The sequence below is a fragment of the Lampris incognitus genome, chromosome 16, assembly GCF_029633865.1.
Source record: "Lampris incognitus isolate fLamInc1 chromosome 16, fLamInc1.hap2, whole genome shotgun sequence".
Taxonomy (NCBI): Eukaryota; Metazoa; Chordata; class Actinopteri; order Lampriformes; family Lampridae; genus Lampris; species Lampris incognitus.
The window spans coordinates 2,678,510-2,697,106 of NC_079226.1; the positions used below are offsets into that span (position 1 = coordinate 2,678,510).

Consider the following 18,597-nt stretch of genomic DNA (forward strand, 5'->3'; position numbering starts at 1 on the left):
ACATCACAAATTCAAACTTCTTCTGATTTTATTTTGCAGTAACGAGTAACGAAGATGGTTAGGGGAAATGTATCGGAGTAAAAGTATACATTTTATTTAGGAAACGTAGTGGAGTAAAAGTGAAAGTTTCCAGATATATAAATAACAAAGTAAAGTACAGATACGTGAAAATTCTACTTAAGTACAGTAACAAAGTATTTGTACTTCGTTATATTACAACACCGCTCCAAACCATACACATAGCTGGTCTCACAACCATCTTGTAAACCTTCCTTTTAACTCGTGCTGGTACCCTTCTGTCGCAAATCACTCCTGACACTCTTCTCCACCCACTCCACCCTGCCTGCACTCTCTTCTTCACCTCTCTACTGCACTCCCCGTTACTTTGGACAGTTGACCCCAAGTATTTCAATTCATACACCTTCGTCACCTCCACTCCTTGCATCCTCACCATTCCACTGTCCTCCCTCTCATTCACACATAGGTATTCCGTCTTGCTCCTACTGACTTTCAGTCCTCTTTTCTCCAGTGCATACCTCCACCTCTCCAGGCTCTCCTCAACCTGCACCCTACTCTTGCTACAGATCACAACGTCATCCGCGAACATCATAGTCCATGGAGACTCCTGCCTGATCTTGTCCGTCAACCTGTCCATCACCATTGCAAACAAGAAAGGGCTCAGAGCTGATCCTTGATGTAATCCCACCTCCACCTTGAACCCATCTGTCATTCCAACCGCACACCTCACCATCGTCACACTTCCTTCATACATATCCTGCAACACACCTACATACTTCTCTGCAACTCCTGACTTCCTCATACAATACCACACCTCCTCTCTCGACACCCTGTCATTTGCTTTCTCTAAATCTACAGTTTTAGAGAAAGCATATGACAAAATCTAAATCTGCCCTCCCCCTTTACTCTGCATCTTCATTTATAAGCCCCATAATTTATTTAGTTTTACGTCTGAGTTTTCTGACCTATCTATTGTCACGCTAAAATATGACAGGGTACTTAATCTTGGTGATTTTAATACTCATGTGTGTTGTCCTTCCCAATCCCTGGCTTCACATTTTTTGGATCTTATAGACTCTTTTAACCTCGTTCAATCTGTTAAAGGGACCACAAATTCCAAAGGTTACATCTTAGACCATTAAATATCATCTGGTTTCTCTCTCAAGTGTCTTAATCTGGTGTCTGTAACTGACCATAACGCTATCATATTTCAAAGTCCCAAGAACTAATATCAAGAAATAACCACAATCCTGAAGTTCTCTTCAGGGTAATTGATTCTGTCATTAATGGTCTCTCCACTTCCTTTTTTTGAACCTGATGTTGACTTGTCTGAAAAATTTCTCACTCATTTTGTAAATAAGGTGGAGAAAATCAGGTCTTAAATGCAGCCTGGCTGTTGCTCCATTCCCCATGTTAATTCTGCCTCGTTTACGCAGTTTCAACCAATTACAATTTCTGTGTTAGAGAGTACAGTCTCCAATATGAACTCCTCCTCCTACATCTTACATTATTCCCACTAAGCTGCTCAAGGAGGTATTTTCAACTATCAGCCCCGTTATTCTGCAAATTCTTAATAATTCTCTGGTTCTTTTCCAGACAGTTTTAAGCATGTCATTGATCACCTATTGCTGTAGAAACCTAATTTAGCTCCCCTATCCTTAAGTAACTACAGACCAATCTCCAAACTGAATTTTTTTGGGGGGGATTTCCCCCCCCTTTTTTCCCCCAATTGTATCCGGCCAATTACCCCACTCTTCCGAGTCGTCCCGGTCGCTGCTCCACCACCTCTGCCGAAGCGGGGGTGGGGCTACAGACTACCTACCACATGCCTCCTCTGATACATGTGAGGTCGCCAACCGCTTCTTTTCACCTGACAGCAAGGAGTTTCGCTAGGGGGACGTAACATATGGGAGGATCACACTATTCCCCCCAGTTCCCCCTCCCTCCTGAACAGGCGCCCGACTGACCAGAGGAGGCGATAGTGCAGAGACCAGGACACACACCCACATCAGTCTTCCCACCCGCAGACACAGCCAATTGTGTCTGTAGGGATGTCCGACCCAGCTGGAGGTAACACGGGGATTCGAACCGACGATCCCCATGTCGGTAGGCAACGGAATAGCCTGCTATGCTACCCGGACGCCCCAAACTGTCTTTCTATCTAAGGTTCTGGAGAGAATAATTTCATCTCAATTGATTTCTTTTATGAACACTAACAGTGTTTTCAACAGTTTCCAGTCTGGTTTTAGAACACTTCATAGTACTGAGACAGCTCTAGTTAAGGTCACTAATAACCTACTGCTGACTGCAGACAGAGGTGACTGCTCGATTTTAGTTCTTTTAGACTTAAGTGCTGCCTTTGACACAGTCGATCACAACATCGCCTTACATCATTTAGAGACTTGGGTTGGCATCAAGGGCTCAGCTCTTAACTTATCACGCTCTTACCTCACCAAAATAACTTTTTCTGTTGTACAAGGTAACCACTTCCTCGATGGCTCAGTTGAGTTGTGTTGTCCTTCAAGGCTCACTTCTTGGCCCCCTTCTCTTTTCTATATACATGCTGCCCCTTGGCCAGGTCATTTAAAATCATGATGTGCTTTAGCATTTTTATGCTGACAACACTCAGCTATACATGCCACTAAAACCCACAGATCCTAGCACCCTAGCACAACTTGCCACTCTGACATTAAATCCTGGATGTCTGAAAATGTTCTAAAATTTAGTGATGATAAGTTTGAGGTCCGGTCCTTAAAAGTCCATCAGCTCTTTTGGTACTAATCTTGGTGGTCTGTCAGGTAGTCTTAAGCAGGCTGCTAGGAATCTTGGGAGTCATATTTGATGCTAACCTCAGTTTTGATAATCAAATCAAACATGTTCAATTTTGCTTTCTTCAGCTCAAGCTACTCTCCAAAAAAATACCCCACTTTTCCGAGCCGTCCTGGTTCCTGCTCCACCCGCTCTGCTGATCCGGGGAGGGCTGCAGATTACCACGTCTCCTCCAATACATGTGGAGTAGCCAGCTGCTTCTTTAAACCTGACAGTGTGGAGTTTCACCAGGGGAATGTAGCACGTGGGGGGGATCACGCTATTCGCCCCAGTTCCCCGTCCCCCCTGAACAGGTGCTCCGACCAACCAGAGGAGGCGCTATGGTAGCGACCAGGACACGTACCCACATCCGGCTTCCCACCTGCAGACACGGCCAATTGTCTGTAGGGACACCTGACCAAGAAGGCGGTAACCCGGGAATTCGAACCAGCGATCTCCGTGTTGGTAGGCAACGGAATAGACCGCTACACTACCTGGACGCCCCTAATCTCCAAATTTAGGTCATTTTTATCAATTGCCAATCTGCAAAAATGTGTACATGTTTTATCTATTCTCAGCTTGACTATTGTAATGCGCTTTATTGGAGTATCAGCTAGGGCTCCCTCCACCGTCTGCAGTTGGCACAAAATGACGCTGCACGGATCATTACCGGGACAAAGACGCATGACCCTATCACTCATGTGCTTGTCTCCCTACACTATTTCAAACTAAATTTAAAATTTCATTGCTCACTTTTAAGGCTTTAAATGGTCTTAGTCCTACATATATTTCTGATTTATTGACCTGGTATATGCCCTGTCGACCATTAAGATTGGCAGATGGAGCCCTGCTGGTTATTTCCAGGTCTTGGTTTGTTATAAAGGGTGTTCGGGCTTTTGCTGTTAGAGCCCCCACACAATGGACTGCTCTTCCTGTTGAACTAAGACAAACTAAGACTCTAGCTTCTTTTCACTCTCATCTTAAACTTTTCTTTTCATGAGAGCTTTTAGAAATGTTTGATATTTGTTTTTGTTTATTTATTTTGTTTTCATTTTTACTCTTATTTGGTCTTACTCTTATTTTTGCCTTGTCTGGTTTTATTTCTTTGTAAAGCACTTTGTAACATTGTTTTAGAAAGTGCTATAAAAATAAGTTATTATTAGTAAACCTTTTTTTAAAAACGTACTATACAGATAAGTTCATTATTATCATCCATAATCACATATAAAGTTTGGAAGCCACTGAGCTTCTTTTACTGATTGACTGACTGAATGATCGACTGACTGATCTATCTTTAACCAGTCTATGTGCCAACTGATTTGTCTACAGAAGAAGGCTATGTATCTGTCTATTTGTCTGTTACGCTTTCTGTCATATCTGTCTGTATATGTGTATGTGTGTGTGTGTATTTTTCTGTTTATCAGTCTGTCTCTTCTTGTTTGTCACAGATTGATTAACTGATTGACTGTCATTTTTTTTGTTCCCGTACCTTCTCCCTGAAGGTTCTCCATTCCTGTGCCGTGTCCTCTAGCACTCTCTCCTGGCCGCGGGCCACACTGCGTAGCCGCGTCCAGCGCTGCCACACAGTGGTCATGGAGCGGCTGATGGTGGCCTTACTGGCGTCACTCCCCACCAGCTCTAACTGGGAGGCCTGCTCCTCCAAACCACTCAGCTTCTCCTGGAACCCATTCACCAGAGACACAAGCGACTAGGAGACAAAGACAGAAAAGAACAAAAGGAGAGATTTCAGTGTACGGCGTCATTCTCAGATCGAGGTATGGAAACATTTCTGATTGTTAACTAAGTCTCAGCCCCTTGGACTAGAAACTTCTGTCAACTTCGACAACTACACTTTCTATACTTCTGTCTCTCTACGGTGAGAGTTTTCTTCAGTTTTCTTCATCTGTCTTTGTGTTACCTATATGTTCTACATAGTTTTGTGTCATTGTTTTATGCTGCAACCAATTTGCCCTTTTTTAAAACTGAAAATTTTATAATAAATGAAAATTTTATAATAAATAAATGAAATTAACAATTTTCTGAGCTCTTCAGACTTGTCGTTTTGTAAGGCCTTTTCTTTACTATTTTATTTTTATGTGAAATACTTAAGAACAAATTGAAACCTTTTTTTTACCCAGTTTTACAGTTACAGTTTGTGTTCTGAGTGGAAATTGTTTTGGGCTGCCGTACTCTATGACTGCGTAGCTTCTCCTCTGCTTCCTGGCTTGTGGCGGCCTTCGCCGTGGAGAACTCGGTCAGTTTCTTCTCTGCCTCGTTCATCAACTCAATGACAGTCTGCCTTGCCTCCTGGTATGACGTCCACTGGGCCACACAGCTGAGGACGACAAAAGACACGTTAGTGGAATAACAGACAAACTGTTAAAGCCAATGACAGAAAAAGTAACATCATGAATATCACAGAAAAATGAGAACAGTTTTATTCCGGGCTGTTTCAAAATAACTGACTAGAAAATCTGACTGGCCCATCATCAAGATGGCGCTGTGGATGGTAGCCTCGATTCTGCACTCTCTTGAACCTTTTCTGTTTTTGTTTATTTGTTTAGTTTCCACTAACTGTCCACTGGACCAACTGAACAGACTGTTTTCCCAACTAACTGAACGTTTTAACCAAAGTCTTGCTGAGCTTTTGGCTCTGTGTGGGCTGCGGAGGACACACTGATGGGGTAAGTGAGCCAGTGTGCTTGTTAAACTGCGACAACGGGGATTCGGAACCACGCTAGTGTCAATCCACACACGCTCACATAGTCTCAGTTGCTTTCAAACCCCAAAACACGCTGCACCAGAAGCTGGTCCACCCCAAGGATCGGGTCCCCTGGCACAAACAGAGCAATATAGTGTAGCTGTTAAGTGCCAGGAGGATTGCCATGACTTGTAGATTGGGGAAACTAAAAAGATGCTGGCCAAGAGGATGGCACAACACAGAAGAGCATTGTAAGATGGCGACAGATATACTATTAGCCGTTACTCTTGGTCGTTCCCTCTTCACAATGCCACTGTATTGTTTCTAAGGGTGGGATACCTGCAGTCAGCCTGCAGTCAGGTGAGACTGATGAGGTCACCTAGATGATGATGAAACGTGTCTGTCAATAAACGTCGTGTCGAGATGAACTGACTCAGCCTTCTCTGATTCAGCTTTCTTTGAACCAGTCACTAGCTGAGAGTAGTTATCTAATTCAACAAACACCAAAGTCTTTCTGGTTTGTTTTTGTTTTTTTCTCCAATTAAAGTCCAATCATATTGAGGCCATACATACTGTAATGTGATCAAGTCACTTCAATGTGAAGTGCTTTATATGCTCTTCACATTGAAATGAAATGCTCCTGGACTAGAAATGCTTTACAAATACAGTCATCCATTCATTCACTTAACTTTATGCTCTATCATTTGTGGGACGTTCTGTTTGTCTCTTTCCAACTACCTTTGCAGGACGTCCTGATGACACTGGAGCTGATCCCGAACCTCCACACCCCTCTGCTGGGCCGACTCCACGCTCTGCCGCAGCTGCTGGCGGGCGGTGGGGTTGACCAGTTTGTCCAACTGGGACGGCAGTGCCTGCAGCTCCTCTAGATGGATAAGGAACTCCTGTTCGGTGGCCAGGATGTCCTCCTGCTGCCGTAGACACTCCTCGTAGTTCTCCACATCCACACCTAGACTGGCCTGCTGCAGGAAAGATACGGCCTCCTCCAGCCACTCACACGCTGCTTGCATCCGGAAATGGTATGTCTGGCATAAGACCAAGGCCTGCTCCAATGTGATCTTCACAAAAACAAGTAGAAAAGACAATGACAATAACAACAATAATAATGAATATTTAAACATGATAAATTGTAATATTGTTGTGTTATGGTCTAAAACTTCTTATTCTTGCAGCAAAACAAAAGAGAAATTCATTCAAGTCAATCATTGATCGTACATGTCACCCTACTGAATGTGTCTCATTTTCTGTGAAGCGTATCGGAAAGTTGTGACACACTTTTTTTTTATTGCCTGCCATTTTTTTGTAAAGACTCACGGGATAACTAGATGTATTTATTACACTCCTTGTTGTTCTACATAATCTCCGCTGGCTAACCTCACAAACATGTTGCTGAACTCCTCCTTCCTTCAACAAACTGGTCCAGAGGGGATGGATGCCCGTCTTGCTTGTTGGCGTAAGGCTACTGACGTTGATGCCGATAATGAAAAAAATGAGGTGTGTAATAATTACATCTAGTTATCCCATGAACGTGTTCAAAGAATTACATAATAGGGGGCGTCCAGGTGGCGTGGTGGTCTAGTCTGTTGCCTACCAACACGGGGATCACCAGTTCGAATCCCCGTGTTACCTCCGGCTTGGTCGGGCGTCCCTACAAACACAGTTGGCCGTGTCTGCGGGTGGGAAGCCGGATGTGGGTATGTGTCCTGGTCGCTGTACTAGCGCCTCCTCTGGTCAGTCGGGGTGCCTGTTCGGGGGGAGGGGGAACTGGGGGGAATAGCGTGATCCTCTCACGTGCTACGTCCCCCTGGTGAAACTCCTCACTGTCAGGTGAAAAGAAGTGGCTGGTGACTCCACATGTATGGGAGGAGGCATGTGGTAGTCTGCAGCCCTCCCTGGATCAGCAGAGGGGGTGGAGCAGAGACCGGGACGGCTCGGAAGAGTGGGGTAATTGGCCGGATACAATTGAGAGGGGAAAAAAAAGGGGGGGGGGGACTACATAACAAACTAAGATTGTACTCAGTAGAGTGCCGATCCCCACCAGACGTATCTCGTACTTGATGACAAACCACCCCTTTTTTCGCCTACTGGGAGAAGGGAAAATATGGAGGCAGCGCCTCCGTATCCCCTCTTTTCCGGTGTTCGGACTTGGGCCAAAAACCAGTGTTTTTCTGCCATCATAAGACTTGTCCACAGCGCCCAATCCAACTGAACGGAAATTTTGGGGGAAAAAAAAAAGGTTTTTAATTGCAGCGCTCAAGCTAAAATACCTGCCTGATAAAAACGTTCTGCTTGCCAGTCTGGATGCACAGCCTCCCAGGCGGACACTCATACAAATGTGACCAAATACAATATGAAATCTCGCTTTCCAAAAAGTAAAGGTTTGCTATGCGACCATTTTGGTCTAACCCTAATCCTGTCTATATTTTCATAATACAACAAAGCTGGGTAATCTATTTACGCTTGCACATGTATGCATATGCATGCGCACAGTTGACTTAGATCAGGCAGCAATAGAGAGCTGCGCTGGGCGAGCGAGCTAGAGAGTGAATGAAAAGAGGGAGCGGCGATGGTGAGAAAAAGGTTTTTCGGAGGTTTTGAATCACCAAAACTATGAGAGATTCTTCACTTTTATGCTGATATATAGGTCCAGTAGTTTATGAGATTAGCTGTACACACACACGCACGCACGCACGCACACACACACACACACACACACACGACTACACAGATTATCCACCTGTCCGCCTGGTGAGGGTAATTACTAAAAATAAATGTAACTGTGTAGCAAAATCTCTTAAGCAGCACTGGTGTAGTTACTGTGAGATACTATTCACCTGTTTGGAACTCAGCGCTTTCTGAACATCCGCCTGCAGCTTGGCCATTTCCTCCAGGCTCGTGTCCACGTGGGTCGGGACCAGCTCATTGGCACTGATGTACTTCTGTTTCTCTCTGCTGCTTAGAGCTGCCACAATCCTCAACATGGACTGAACCTCCTCCTGCATGATCTGCTGTTTCCTGATCTCCTCCTGGACCTTCTCCACCCTCACGTCCACAATGACGGCACAGCCCAGCTCATCCCTGACCTGCTGCAGCCAGTCCAGTGTCCTCTTCATTTCCGTCTCAAAGTCTTTGCTCTGTACGAACCTGTTCTCACACTCCTCAATTAGCTCGCCCACCGCGGACTGGAGGGAGCGCAGCTCCTCCTGCCACAGCAGCACCTGCTCCTTGGAGGCATCCTGGGCTGCCTGGTCCACACGAAGAGCCAAAGTGTCCATCTGCTCCATCAGCCTGGACAGGTGAGAGTTGGCACTCTGGAGGCTCCCCGCCAGAGCATGGTAATTCTTCAGTCTCTCTTCCGCCGACTGGGTTTCAGCGTTGACCTTGACCAGCTGCTCTTTGGTGGCTTTCAGCTCAGAATCGACCTGCTGGGCCATTGCCTTGTGGTCCTCAAATGACTCCAGTGTGTCGTCCAGGTGCTCCACTTTCTGTTCCACCAGCCTCTTTAGGCTGTTGTAGAGACTCACCAACTGGGTCATCTCCTCTGGCCGCCATGGCTGACCCGTGCTCCGGAAACCCTCTTTCTTCTGGTTCAGTTCACTGACTGCCAGACTCAGATTGCTAAGGTCTGCCTGAATGGCTTTGTATTCGCTCTGCAAACTGACAACTTCTTCTGTTTCCAAGCCAACAGGCTGTGTCCCCAGATTATTGAACTGTTCCTCTAGCTCCTTCAGTGCTTTGTGAGTGACATCGATAAAAGAGGCATACTCCTTCCTTGCCAGAATGGCCTGATGGATTTTTTCCCGTTTTTCTTTGGCTAAAGCCAATATGTTGTTGTAATGCTGAGGCATGGTGTTGAGCTTTTCATCCAGGTAGCAGTGGTCTACTTCATTTAGTGTGGGCAGTATCTCCTGGCCGGCTCTTTGTACGTTGAGGAGGATGCTCTCGTATTCAACTGCCTGCTCGATTATCTGTTGATACTTAAGCAACTGAGCTTCCAATTCTGTGTCACCGTTCATTAGATTGATTTCAGGAAAGGTTATTATGTCAGCTTGCTTTAACCACTGACATGTCTTTTCCAGGTCTGTCTTGAAATACTTCCTGGACACCAGGACCTTCTCCAGTTCCTGTAGCCTCTGGCCACATCTATGCAGAGTTTTCTCAAAAATGTTCTGCAACTCCTGCAACTTTGTGAGTATCTCGTTCCTCTCGTCCTCACTGGCATCTCTCATCAGGTCCCTTCCCTGAGCCCACAGGGAGGTAAGCTCACTCTGATAGGCTTTCAGGCTGCTCTGGATGTTCCTGCAGGTTCTGACCTGCTTGGCCAGGTCATCAGGGAGCAGGGCCACGTACTCCTCCACCTGGGCCTTCTTCTCGTTCTGTTGGACCCAGGTGATGGACTGGCTAACGGCCATCAGAAACTGTGTCCTCTCCGTAAAGGCCTTGCTGAGGTGCTTCCTGCGCTGGGACACTTTGACGCTCAGAGACTCCACCTCAGACTGAGTGTCAGCAATCAGCTGCTGCAGGTGCTGTCGCTCATTGAGGCCCAGATGAGCCAAAACCCTATCGGCATCTGCCATGGCCTGGGCCAACAAGAGCTGTTTGGCCTCCAGTTCACTGCAGATGCTCAGGTGGTCGAACAGAAAGCTCTGCGCCAGCTCCGGTGGAGGACTCATCTTCATGGCCTCAGACAAAACTGGCTGCTGCTCCTCAGCCCAATCCCGGGCCTCCCTCAGGCGGGCCTCCACCTGGCCCATGTCTTCCAGGGTAACCACTGAGTACTGGATCTTTCTCTCGATCAGACTCTGGAGCTGGGACCAGCGCTGCTCAAAGTGGCTGATCTGCTCCTTAACTAGCTCCTTGTCATCCAAGTTCAGATGCTGAAGGACTTTCTGCCTCTTCTCCTTTAGGTCTTCAAGGGTTCCTCTTTCCTCTTTGAGAGCAACTGCAAGTTTCTTCAGAGCCTCCAAATGCTCAGAGGAACTCTCAGCATCAGTTCTGTGGCACAAACAAAAGCCCAAAAAACAATAATTTAGACAAAATGAATACTGAAAATATGTAAGGACAAAGAGGTTATGTACTGCAGTTTGTTCAGTCAAGTTATGGAAGCCTGATAGGTATTTGTGGCTGGGGAGGTATGGTTTGGTGAGGTGTGGTTTGGGTATTAGTTTGGAGGCAAGGAAAATTAGGAGGGGCTCATCAAAAAGGAACAGTAATGTATAATTTACTACTCTGTTACTTGTACAAACATATGTGTGTTTTTGGCAGGCAAAAGGAAAGCCTGGTAGAGTGATGACGTTATAAAGATGTGTATCGTTTGTTGAATGATCATGTTTGGGTATGGTTTGTTGAATGAGTACATTATACAGGATGTGTACGGTAGGGTTGGGCCAATGTAAAAATTTTCAAACCAGTTTGATATTAAGCCAAACACCGAATTGAACTGGTATATAGAATTTTACCACTAGGTGTTGCACTTGACTCAGCAGCCAGTCCCAAATGGAACATAATGAGACTGAATGATTGTAAAGACCTGTGATAGATGGGCGGCCTGTCCAGGGTGTCTCCCCGCCTGCCGCCCAATGACTGCTGGGATAGTCTCCAGCATCGCCGCGACCTTGAGTAAGGATAAGCGGTTTGGATAATGGATGGAGTGTAAAGACCCCAGTCCAGCTGGTGGCGGTAATGCACCTCTAAGTTGGTTTGTCAATTGCCAATAAAACTAAATAAGAATGCAGCATTTACACCTTGCCTGGTCTTTGTTTTTAGGCTCACCTCCGAAATGTCGCCATATTGGTGCTGTTTGTTTTCTTTGGCACTAACTGTGCCATGTCTCATCTCCCTCATCACCCCCAAATAAAGTAAACAAACACACTGCACTGTGCGCATCTTCCTCTCACCCACCTCTACTGAAATGTGAATTTGTTGCCGGCCTTGGCTTGGCACCAATGGTGCTTTTGGCTCCGTTAGTCCATGTATAAACAAACACAATATTATGTTTATGTTTTCTTATTGTTAATTACTAATGCAATACAAGTTGGATTTAGCACTGTGATGCCATCGGCACAGGTTGCTGATGTAGGCTACTTTTTAATTTGCCAAAACGTCTCATTATGACGATGCCAGTTCAGTCGATTTGCCTAAAATCAAACCGGTTTAAACTCATACATTGAACCGAACTGACAAACCGGAAACCGATCCAACTTTAGTGAATTGTTTGTTACATGAACTGCTTAAAATTGCTGGTTGCCTCTGAAAATTGGAATTATAAAACAACAACAACAACAAATATCAAATCCCAGTGCCGCAGTGCAGTGACGGGGACACTGTGCTGTCCTGATGCCGTCCTTCAGATGAGACGTTAAACTGAGGTCCTGGCTCACTGTGGTCATTAAAGATCCCATGGCACTTATCACAAAGAGTAGGGGGGTCCCCGGTGTCCTGGCAATATTCTCAACCTGGCTCTCTCCATCTGGCCACCTCATCATCCCCCATGTAACTGGCTCAATGATTCCTCTCTCTCCACCTCAAGCTGATGTGTGGTGAGTGTTCTGGTGCAACATGGCTGCCATGCACCACCCAGGTGGTGCTACACATTGGTGGTGGTTGAAGTGAGTTACCCTCTTCAATGTGATGCGCTTTGGGTGTCTAGAAAAGCACGATATAAATGTAATGATGACGATGATTATTATTATTAACAATGGGGCTCATATACTGAAGAGGGAATTTGAACTGAGTACTTGGATTTAAAGCGTCTTTTGTTTAATGAAGTACTGATTCTCTTAGTGTGTCCTTCCTCAACAGTGCCTCAAGCTGTGTTGGTATTGGTGAGTTCAGCTGCTGAAGATGATGTTTTACAGTCAGTCTCTATGGTATTTAAAATAATACCATTACCCTAACCCATTGTTATGAAGACAAGCATCACTACTGAGTTCCAGGCCTCCCGCAGATCTGTTCTGTGCACTGTGATGCTCTTTTTTTAGCAGATATTTAGTCAGGTCATACATAAGTCAACTCTGGATGAATATGGCCTTTCTTCTAGAATAACATTAATACAGATGGGACTGATAACAGCAATATAAAAAAAAGTAACTGGCCTCTTATCCTGTAGCCACTTGCTCTGGTTGTTTCATGAGAATGCTGGGTCAGAACAAAGTTTCTATGCATGTTCAATAATTCAAGTAAGAAAATCAAATAGTTGAATCAGTTCATCTGTACACATTTACTGAGAAACGTTTCATCACTCATCTAAGGACACTGACACACCAGGCCGACGGTTGGCCAATGTCGGGCCGTCGGTGAGTGTCTGTGACCCTAGTTTTTGCGGTGTGTCCCGCAACATCGGCACTAGTCGGCTCCGTCAGCAGCTTTTTGGCCGATTCAGCATGTTGAATCGGTGGAGCCCGTCGGTGAGAGAGATCACTCTGATTGGCTGTTCAGCTTAGTGAATCAGTGCAGAACCTACATGCTAGTAGTCTTTGCAATGTGTTCAAGTGCTACTTTTTGGCATAGAGGGCAGGCGACGTGAGGCGATGCAACAGTCGGCCTTCGTCGTCACTAATCGGTTTGGTGTGTCTGGGCCCCAAGTGACCTCTTCAGTCTTAACTCATTGCAGGTATCCCACCCTTATAAACAATACAGTGTCCTCACCTGACTGCAGGTACCCCCACCCTTATAAACAATACAGTGGCATAACGACCGAAACCGACGATCTGTTTCATATGCATATAGGCATGACCATTAGGTCATGCCTATATGCATATTTACTATTTACTAGAGTTACAATGGCCATGTGTACTATTTACAAAGGACTGCAATTACTCCCAGTCCTCTGTGAATAGTACACACGGCCACTGAAACTCGAGTTAATGGTCACACCCATATTTTCATATGAAACTGGTCGTTGGTTTCAGTCATTATGTCAACATATTGTTTATAAGGGTGGGGTACCTGCAGTCACTGTATTGTTTATAAGGGTGGGGTACCTGCAGTCACTGTATTGTTTATAAGGGTGGGGATCCTGCAGTCACTGTATTGTTTATAAGGGTGGGGGTACCTGCAGTCACTGTATTGTTTAAAGGGTGGAGGTACCTGCAGTCACTGTATTGTTTATAAGGGTGGGGACCCCTGCAGTCACTGTATTGTTTATAAGGGTGGGGACACCTGCAGTCACTGTATTGTTTATAAGGGTGGGGACACCTGCAGTCACTGTATTGTTTATAAGGGTGGGGATCCTGCAGTCACTGTATTGTTTATAAGGGTGGGGGTACCTGCAGTCACTGTATTGTTTAAAGGGTGGAGGTACCTGCAGTCACTGTATTGTTTATAAGGGTGGGACACCTGCAGTCAGCTGAGACTGAAGAGGTCACTTAGATGATGATGAAACGTTTGTCAACAAATGTGTCCAGATGAACTGAGTCAACTTTCTGTGATCAGAAAAAGTTGTTCCAATAGTTTGTGTTCATTCACACTCCCAAGATCCCTTATGTCTCTCATGTTTTACCATTTCTTCTCTTGCATTTATTCTGACATGATCGTTCTCCTGTGACAGAACATTTTCAAAGGATCATGGTCCTCAGCGCTGTCCTCATTAATATTGTCTACATTAACTGTTGTTGATCTACACATTGTAGTCGATACTGATGACTGTATAAGTCACTGTGGAAAGGAGCATGTAAATGCCTAAAAACCTAGCACTGTAATGTCCAGCCCCACCTGGCCAGGCTGTCCCACTCCTTAGAGACCTGTTCGAACAGGGCCTCCATGGCTTTGACGCAGTCATGATACTTGCTGGCCCTCTGCAGGTCCCCCTCCCTCTGCTCCTTCAGCCTGCTGGCTTGGTGGCAGAGCTCCAGCCAGGCGTGGCTCAGACGGTTCAGCTCAGTGAGCTCCGGTGAGTCCTGACCTCCTGTTAGTCGGCTGACGCTCTCCGTCATCTTTGTCAGGACACCCTGCTTCGACTGCAGCTGCTGGCTGAACTCCTGCAGGACAGGAGACAGGGCACAGGAGACAGAAGATGTTATATTGGTGTCAGCAGAGGTAAACAGTGAGCATTTAGCCATTTAGCCATGATGATAATGATGATAATTAGTGTACAAGGTTCATGATCTATCAGTTTGCAAAATTCAGCACTTCATATAGGGCCCACTTGAGGTTTGTTTGCACCATTGGTTTTTCATGACACAACACTGTGTGCTGTATCATCTTGCCAAATTTCATGCAATGTGAGACATGCATGACAAAGTTAACAAAGGAAAATTGAATATTAACTGAAATTAACAATTACAATATAGGGGTTAAGCCCCCTGTGAGAATTGCATACCTGATAATAATAATCAGAGTAAAATCAAATAGCACACTTGCACACATTGTAGTTAATTTTTAAACTTAATTCTAAAAAAAAAAAAAACAGGAATGACAAGCACGGCAGCAGGTTGAGTCTATCTAAGAAAAATAGTCGATCAAAGTGTTTTAGCTCATTTAAATGTTGTGGTTTCTCTGTGGGGATGAAATGAATGTATTATGGCTGAATCCCAGTGAGAGCTGGGGGACACAGTAGTTATAACCATGGTTATAACAGATAGGTCTTACCTCAGCCTGTGTTAGCATGTTTTGAGCTAACTTGGTCTCCAGCTCACCGGGCCGACGAGAGAAGCTGAGAAGCTGCTGCTCCAAGTCCTGCAGGAGGCCTGACAGCTCCTGCTTCTGCTCCTTCACCTCCCTCCAGCCATCTGACAGCTCCTGGGCACTGGACATCCTCTCCTCTATCTGTGAGAGACATTTATGCTTTTGTACATGACCCGCTTTTTCAATCCCTCCATAGTTACATGAGATGAAGACTCCTCGCTGCAGTTTTCATTCATACACTTGGGTGCTAAACCTGTTAATGTAATACTGGGACAAAGGGAGCTGGACCCTCTCTCAGCATGCATAGTGGAAGGCAGGAAAATACTCTGAATGGATAAGTCAATTACAGCCCCCCAACCCCACACACACATACACACCATTCCTACGGACAACTCAGGTTCACTTGACATGAATGTGGCTGGACTGTGGGTGTCGTGGCCGCTCCCAGTTCCGGCTGCTCCAGCCCCGGTTTCTCTCGTGTCTTATCCTGCGCTGAAAACACTATCCCAGTACTGAGTCCTGTCCAGTTTACCCTGTTAACCATTTGCCTCAAAGCTGTTGTTGATTATTCAATTAAGTTTCTGTGTATTTAAGTTTTGACACTGATCTTCAACAGATCACTGGAGCTGTGTGAAGTCCCCTCCTGCTTCAAGAGCTCCACTATCATCCCAGTCCCCAAGAAACCTCGTATCACAGGATTAAAGGCCTACAGGCTCGTTGCTCTAATGTCTGTGGTCATGAATTCCTTCAAGAGACTGGTGTTGGTCCATCTGAAGGAATTCACAGTCAGTGGATGATGCAGTCAACATGGGTTTGCACTACATCTTCCAACACCTCGACTCCCCAGGGACCCATGCAAGGGTCCTGTTTATGGACTTCAGCTAAGCGTTCAACACCATCGTCCCAGATATCCTCCACTCTAAACTCACCCAGCTCACTGTACCAGCCCCATCTGCCAGTGGATTAAAAACTTCCTGACAGACAGGAGACAGCACCCGGACAATCAGCACTGGCACCCCCCAGGGATGTGTGTTCTCCCCTCTACTCTTCTCCCTCTACACAAATCATGCACCTCAGGAGACCCGTCTGTTAAACTCCTGAAGTTTCCAAACAACACAACCATCATTGGTCTTATCCGGGATGGTGACAAGTTTGCATATAGACGGGAGGTTGATCAGCTGGCCCTCGGATGCGGCCATAACACCCTGGAGCTGAACATGCCCAAAACAGTGGAGATGACAGTGGACTTCAAGAGGAGCCCCACAACACTGCCCCCCCCCCCACACTATACTCAACAGCACAGTGTCTGCAGGGAAAACCTACAGATTCCTGGGTTCCACAATCTCCCAGGATCTAAGGTGAGAATCCAGCACAGACACAATCATCAAAAAGGCCCAGCAGAGGATGTACTTTCTCCATCAGCTAAAGAAGTTCAACCTACCTCAGGAACTGTTGATTCAGTTCTATACTGCAATAACCCAGTCTGTCCTCTGCACATCTATAAGGACAGGGACAGACTACACCAGACAGTTAAGTCTGCAGAGAAAATCAGGGGGGCCAACCTGCCCTCCATTCAGGACTTATACACCTCCAGACTCAGGAAACGGGCAGACAACATCACTGCAGACCCATCACACCCTGGTCACAACCTGTTCCAACTCCTTCCCTCTGGTAGGCGCTACAGACAACTGTACCCCAAAACAACCAGATATAAAAAAGTTTCTTTTCGCAGGCTGTCATTCAAATGAACGCTTAACACTGTCAATAAATCCAACCATGTTGTGTACATACTGTACTGTACATGTTGTATATACTGTACTGTACATGTTGTATATACTGTACTGTACATTGTACGTATACTGGTACACTCTGTCATATCCATCTACCTCAGGCATGCATGTAAGTAGCCTGGTAACATCTATTTCAGCATCTCTGATATATTCTCAGCACCACTGCACTTAATCACCTCTTATTTCACCTGTATAAGTCAGTCCTTGTGTATATATCTGAAGATTGTTGTCTTGTAGTGTTGTTACTTCTATGTTAAGTATACTGAGAGCCACGAAACTGTAGTCAAATTCAACATATGTGCAAACCAACATGGCCAATAAACATGATTCTGATTAGTTTGTGGTTGTCAGACCACATTTGTACCATGTCAACACGTCTGTACCACATCACTGTTATGTGACGTGTGTTCCTGATGCCCTCATGTTTCCTACCTGTAAGCCTTTTGTTTCACCTGTTACTGCATCTGCATTTGGGTCCTCAATTCCTGCCCCCCGTGACAGTAGGAGGAAACTCACACCAACACGGAGAGAATATATTAACTCAAAGCCTGGACCCTCTTACTGTTTAGCAACAGTCTAAACCTCTAAACCACTTTACTGCCTTCTTCAAAATACCAGTGAATCCTCCAACAGGCAGCACATTGTCTATGAGCATCAACAAAGCAAGGCCCTGCCCCTGGGTCAACTTCACAACACAAACTACATATCCGCTTGGTTTCTTTTGTGAATCCAGATCACATGATCCCTATAGCTATTGCACAGACAGACAGAGAGTATCTACTGTAGGTTTATGCTCATCTCATTTTACATTTCTGTCCAGTTCAGTTCACCCACAGGAATAATGAAAATTCTCATCTAGTTTCATTTCATGTAGTTCTATCTAATCTCATCTGGTCTTATCTACTATTCTTCTCTTATCAAAAGTAAAAAGTAATGAGTATGATGGAAGCTCACGGACGGGAAGTTCTTTTTTTTTTAAACTAACCGTGAGTTTGACTTGCTGGACATCGGTGGCCGTGACCCTCACAGCATCGTCAGAGAGGTCACAGACAGAACACACCAGGTCCAGGTAAGTACTGGCCTGCTCCTGAAGGGCCCGGTAGTGCTTCACCTGGACAGAAATGAGGAAGGAGACATTCACTTATCACGAGCTGGACAGACAGGACAGATCCAGAGCTACAAGGCCAGACCTCTGAGTCTACAATGAACAGTCCCTATTGAACACACTGAGCTCTAAACTGAGACCCGAAAGAGGTTAAGACGGCCCTGTAAACTAGTAATAAATTCAAAAATAAAGATAAAAACATAGAAAAGGTTATTTTATTCTCTACAAATGTTATTAAAGGTTTATTAACAATACAAGCCAAAACTGGGAAAGAGAGTGACAAAGAATGAGCAAAAGAAAGGCAACATTAAATGTATTGTGTGAGTGGTTGGATGTCTTTCTTCTTCTCCTGGATCACCACCTTGCCGTGGTGGAGAAACTTGCGTGTACCAATGATCCCAAGAGAAATGCGGTCCACAGCTTGGCTCCTGGTAGGTCACCCAAGGCGGACAGGTCAAGGGGGAGGTTCCAGACGAAGCACGATCCAACAAAGACCTCAACAGTGGAACATGTCTCCAGGTCACAACAGCAGT

General features: G+C 45.4%; 1 protein-coding gene across 2 annotated transcripts in view; it reads right to left on the reverse strand.

The window, feature by feature from the left end:
- The window catches only part of syne1b (spectrin repeat containing, nuclear envelope 1b), a 394,236-nt gene that overhangs the window by 206,695 nt on the left and 168,944 nt on the right, over positions 1-18,597 (reverse strand). For both annotated transcript variants that reach the window (XM_056296155.1, XM_056296154.1), the window contains 7 exons: positions 17,945-18,070; positions 15,134-15,310; positions 14,258-14,523; positions 8,380-10,540; positions 6,266-6,603; positions 5,017-5,161; positions 4,316-4,534 (listed from right to left, as the gene is read on the reverse strand). In XM_056296155.1, the coding sequence (XP_056152130.1) occupies positions 4,316-4,534; positions 5,017-5,161; positions 6,266-6,603; positions 8,380-10,540; positions 14,258-14,523; positions 15,134-15,310; positions 17,945-18,070 (3,432 nt within the window). The remainder of the gene's footprint in view (positions 1-4,315; positions 4,535-5,016; positions 5,162-6,265; positions 6,604-8,379; positions 10,541-14,257; positions 14,524-15,133; positions 15,311-17,944; positions 18,071-18,597) is intronic.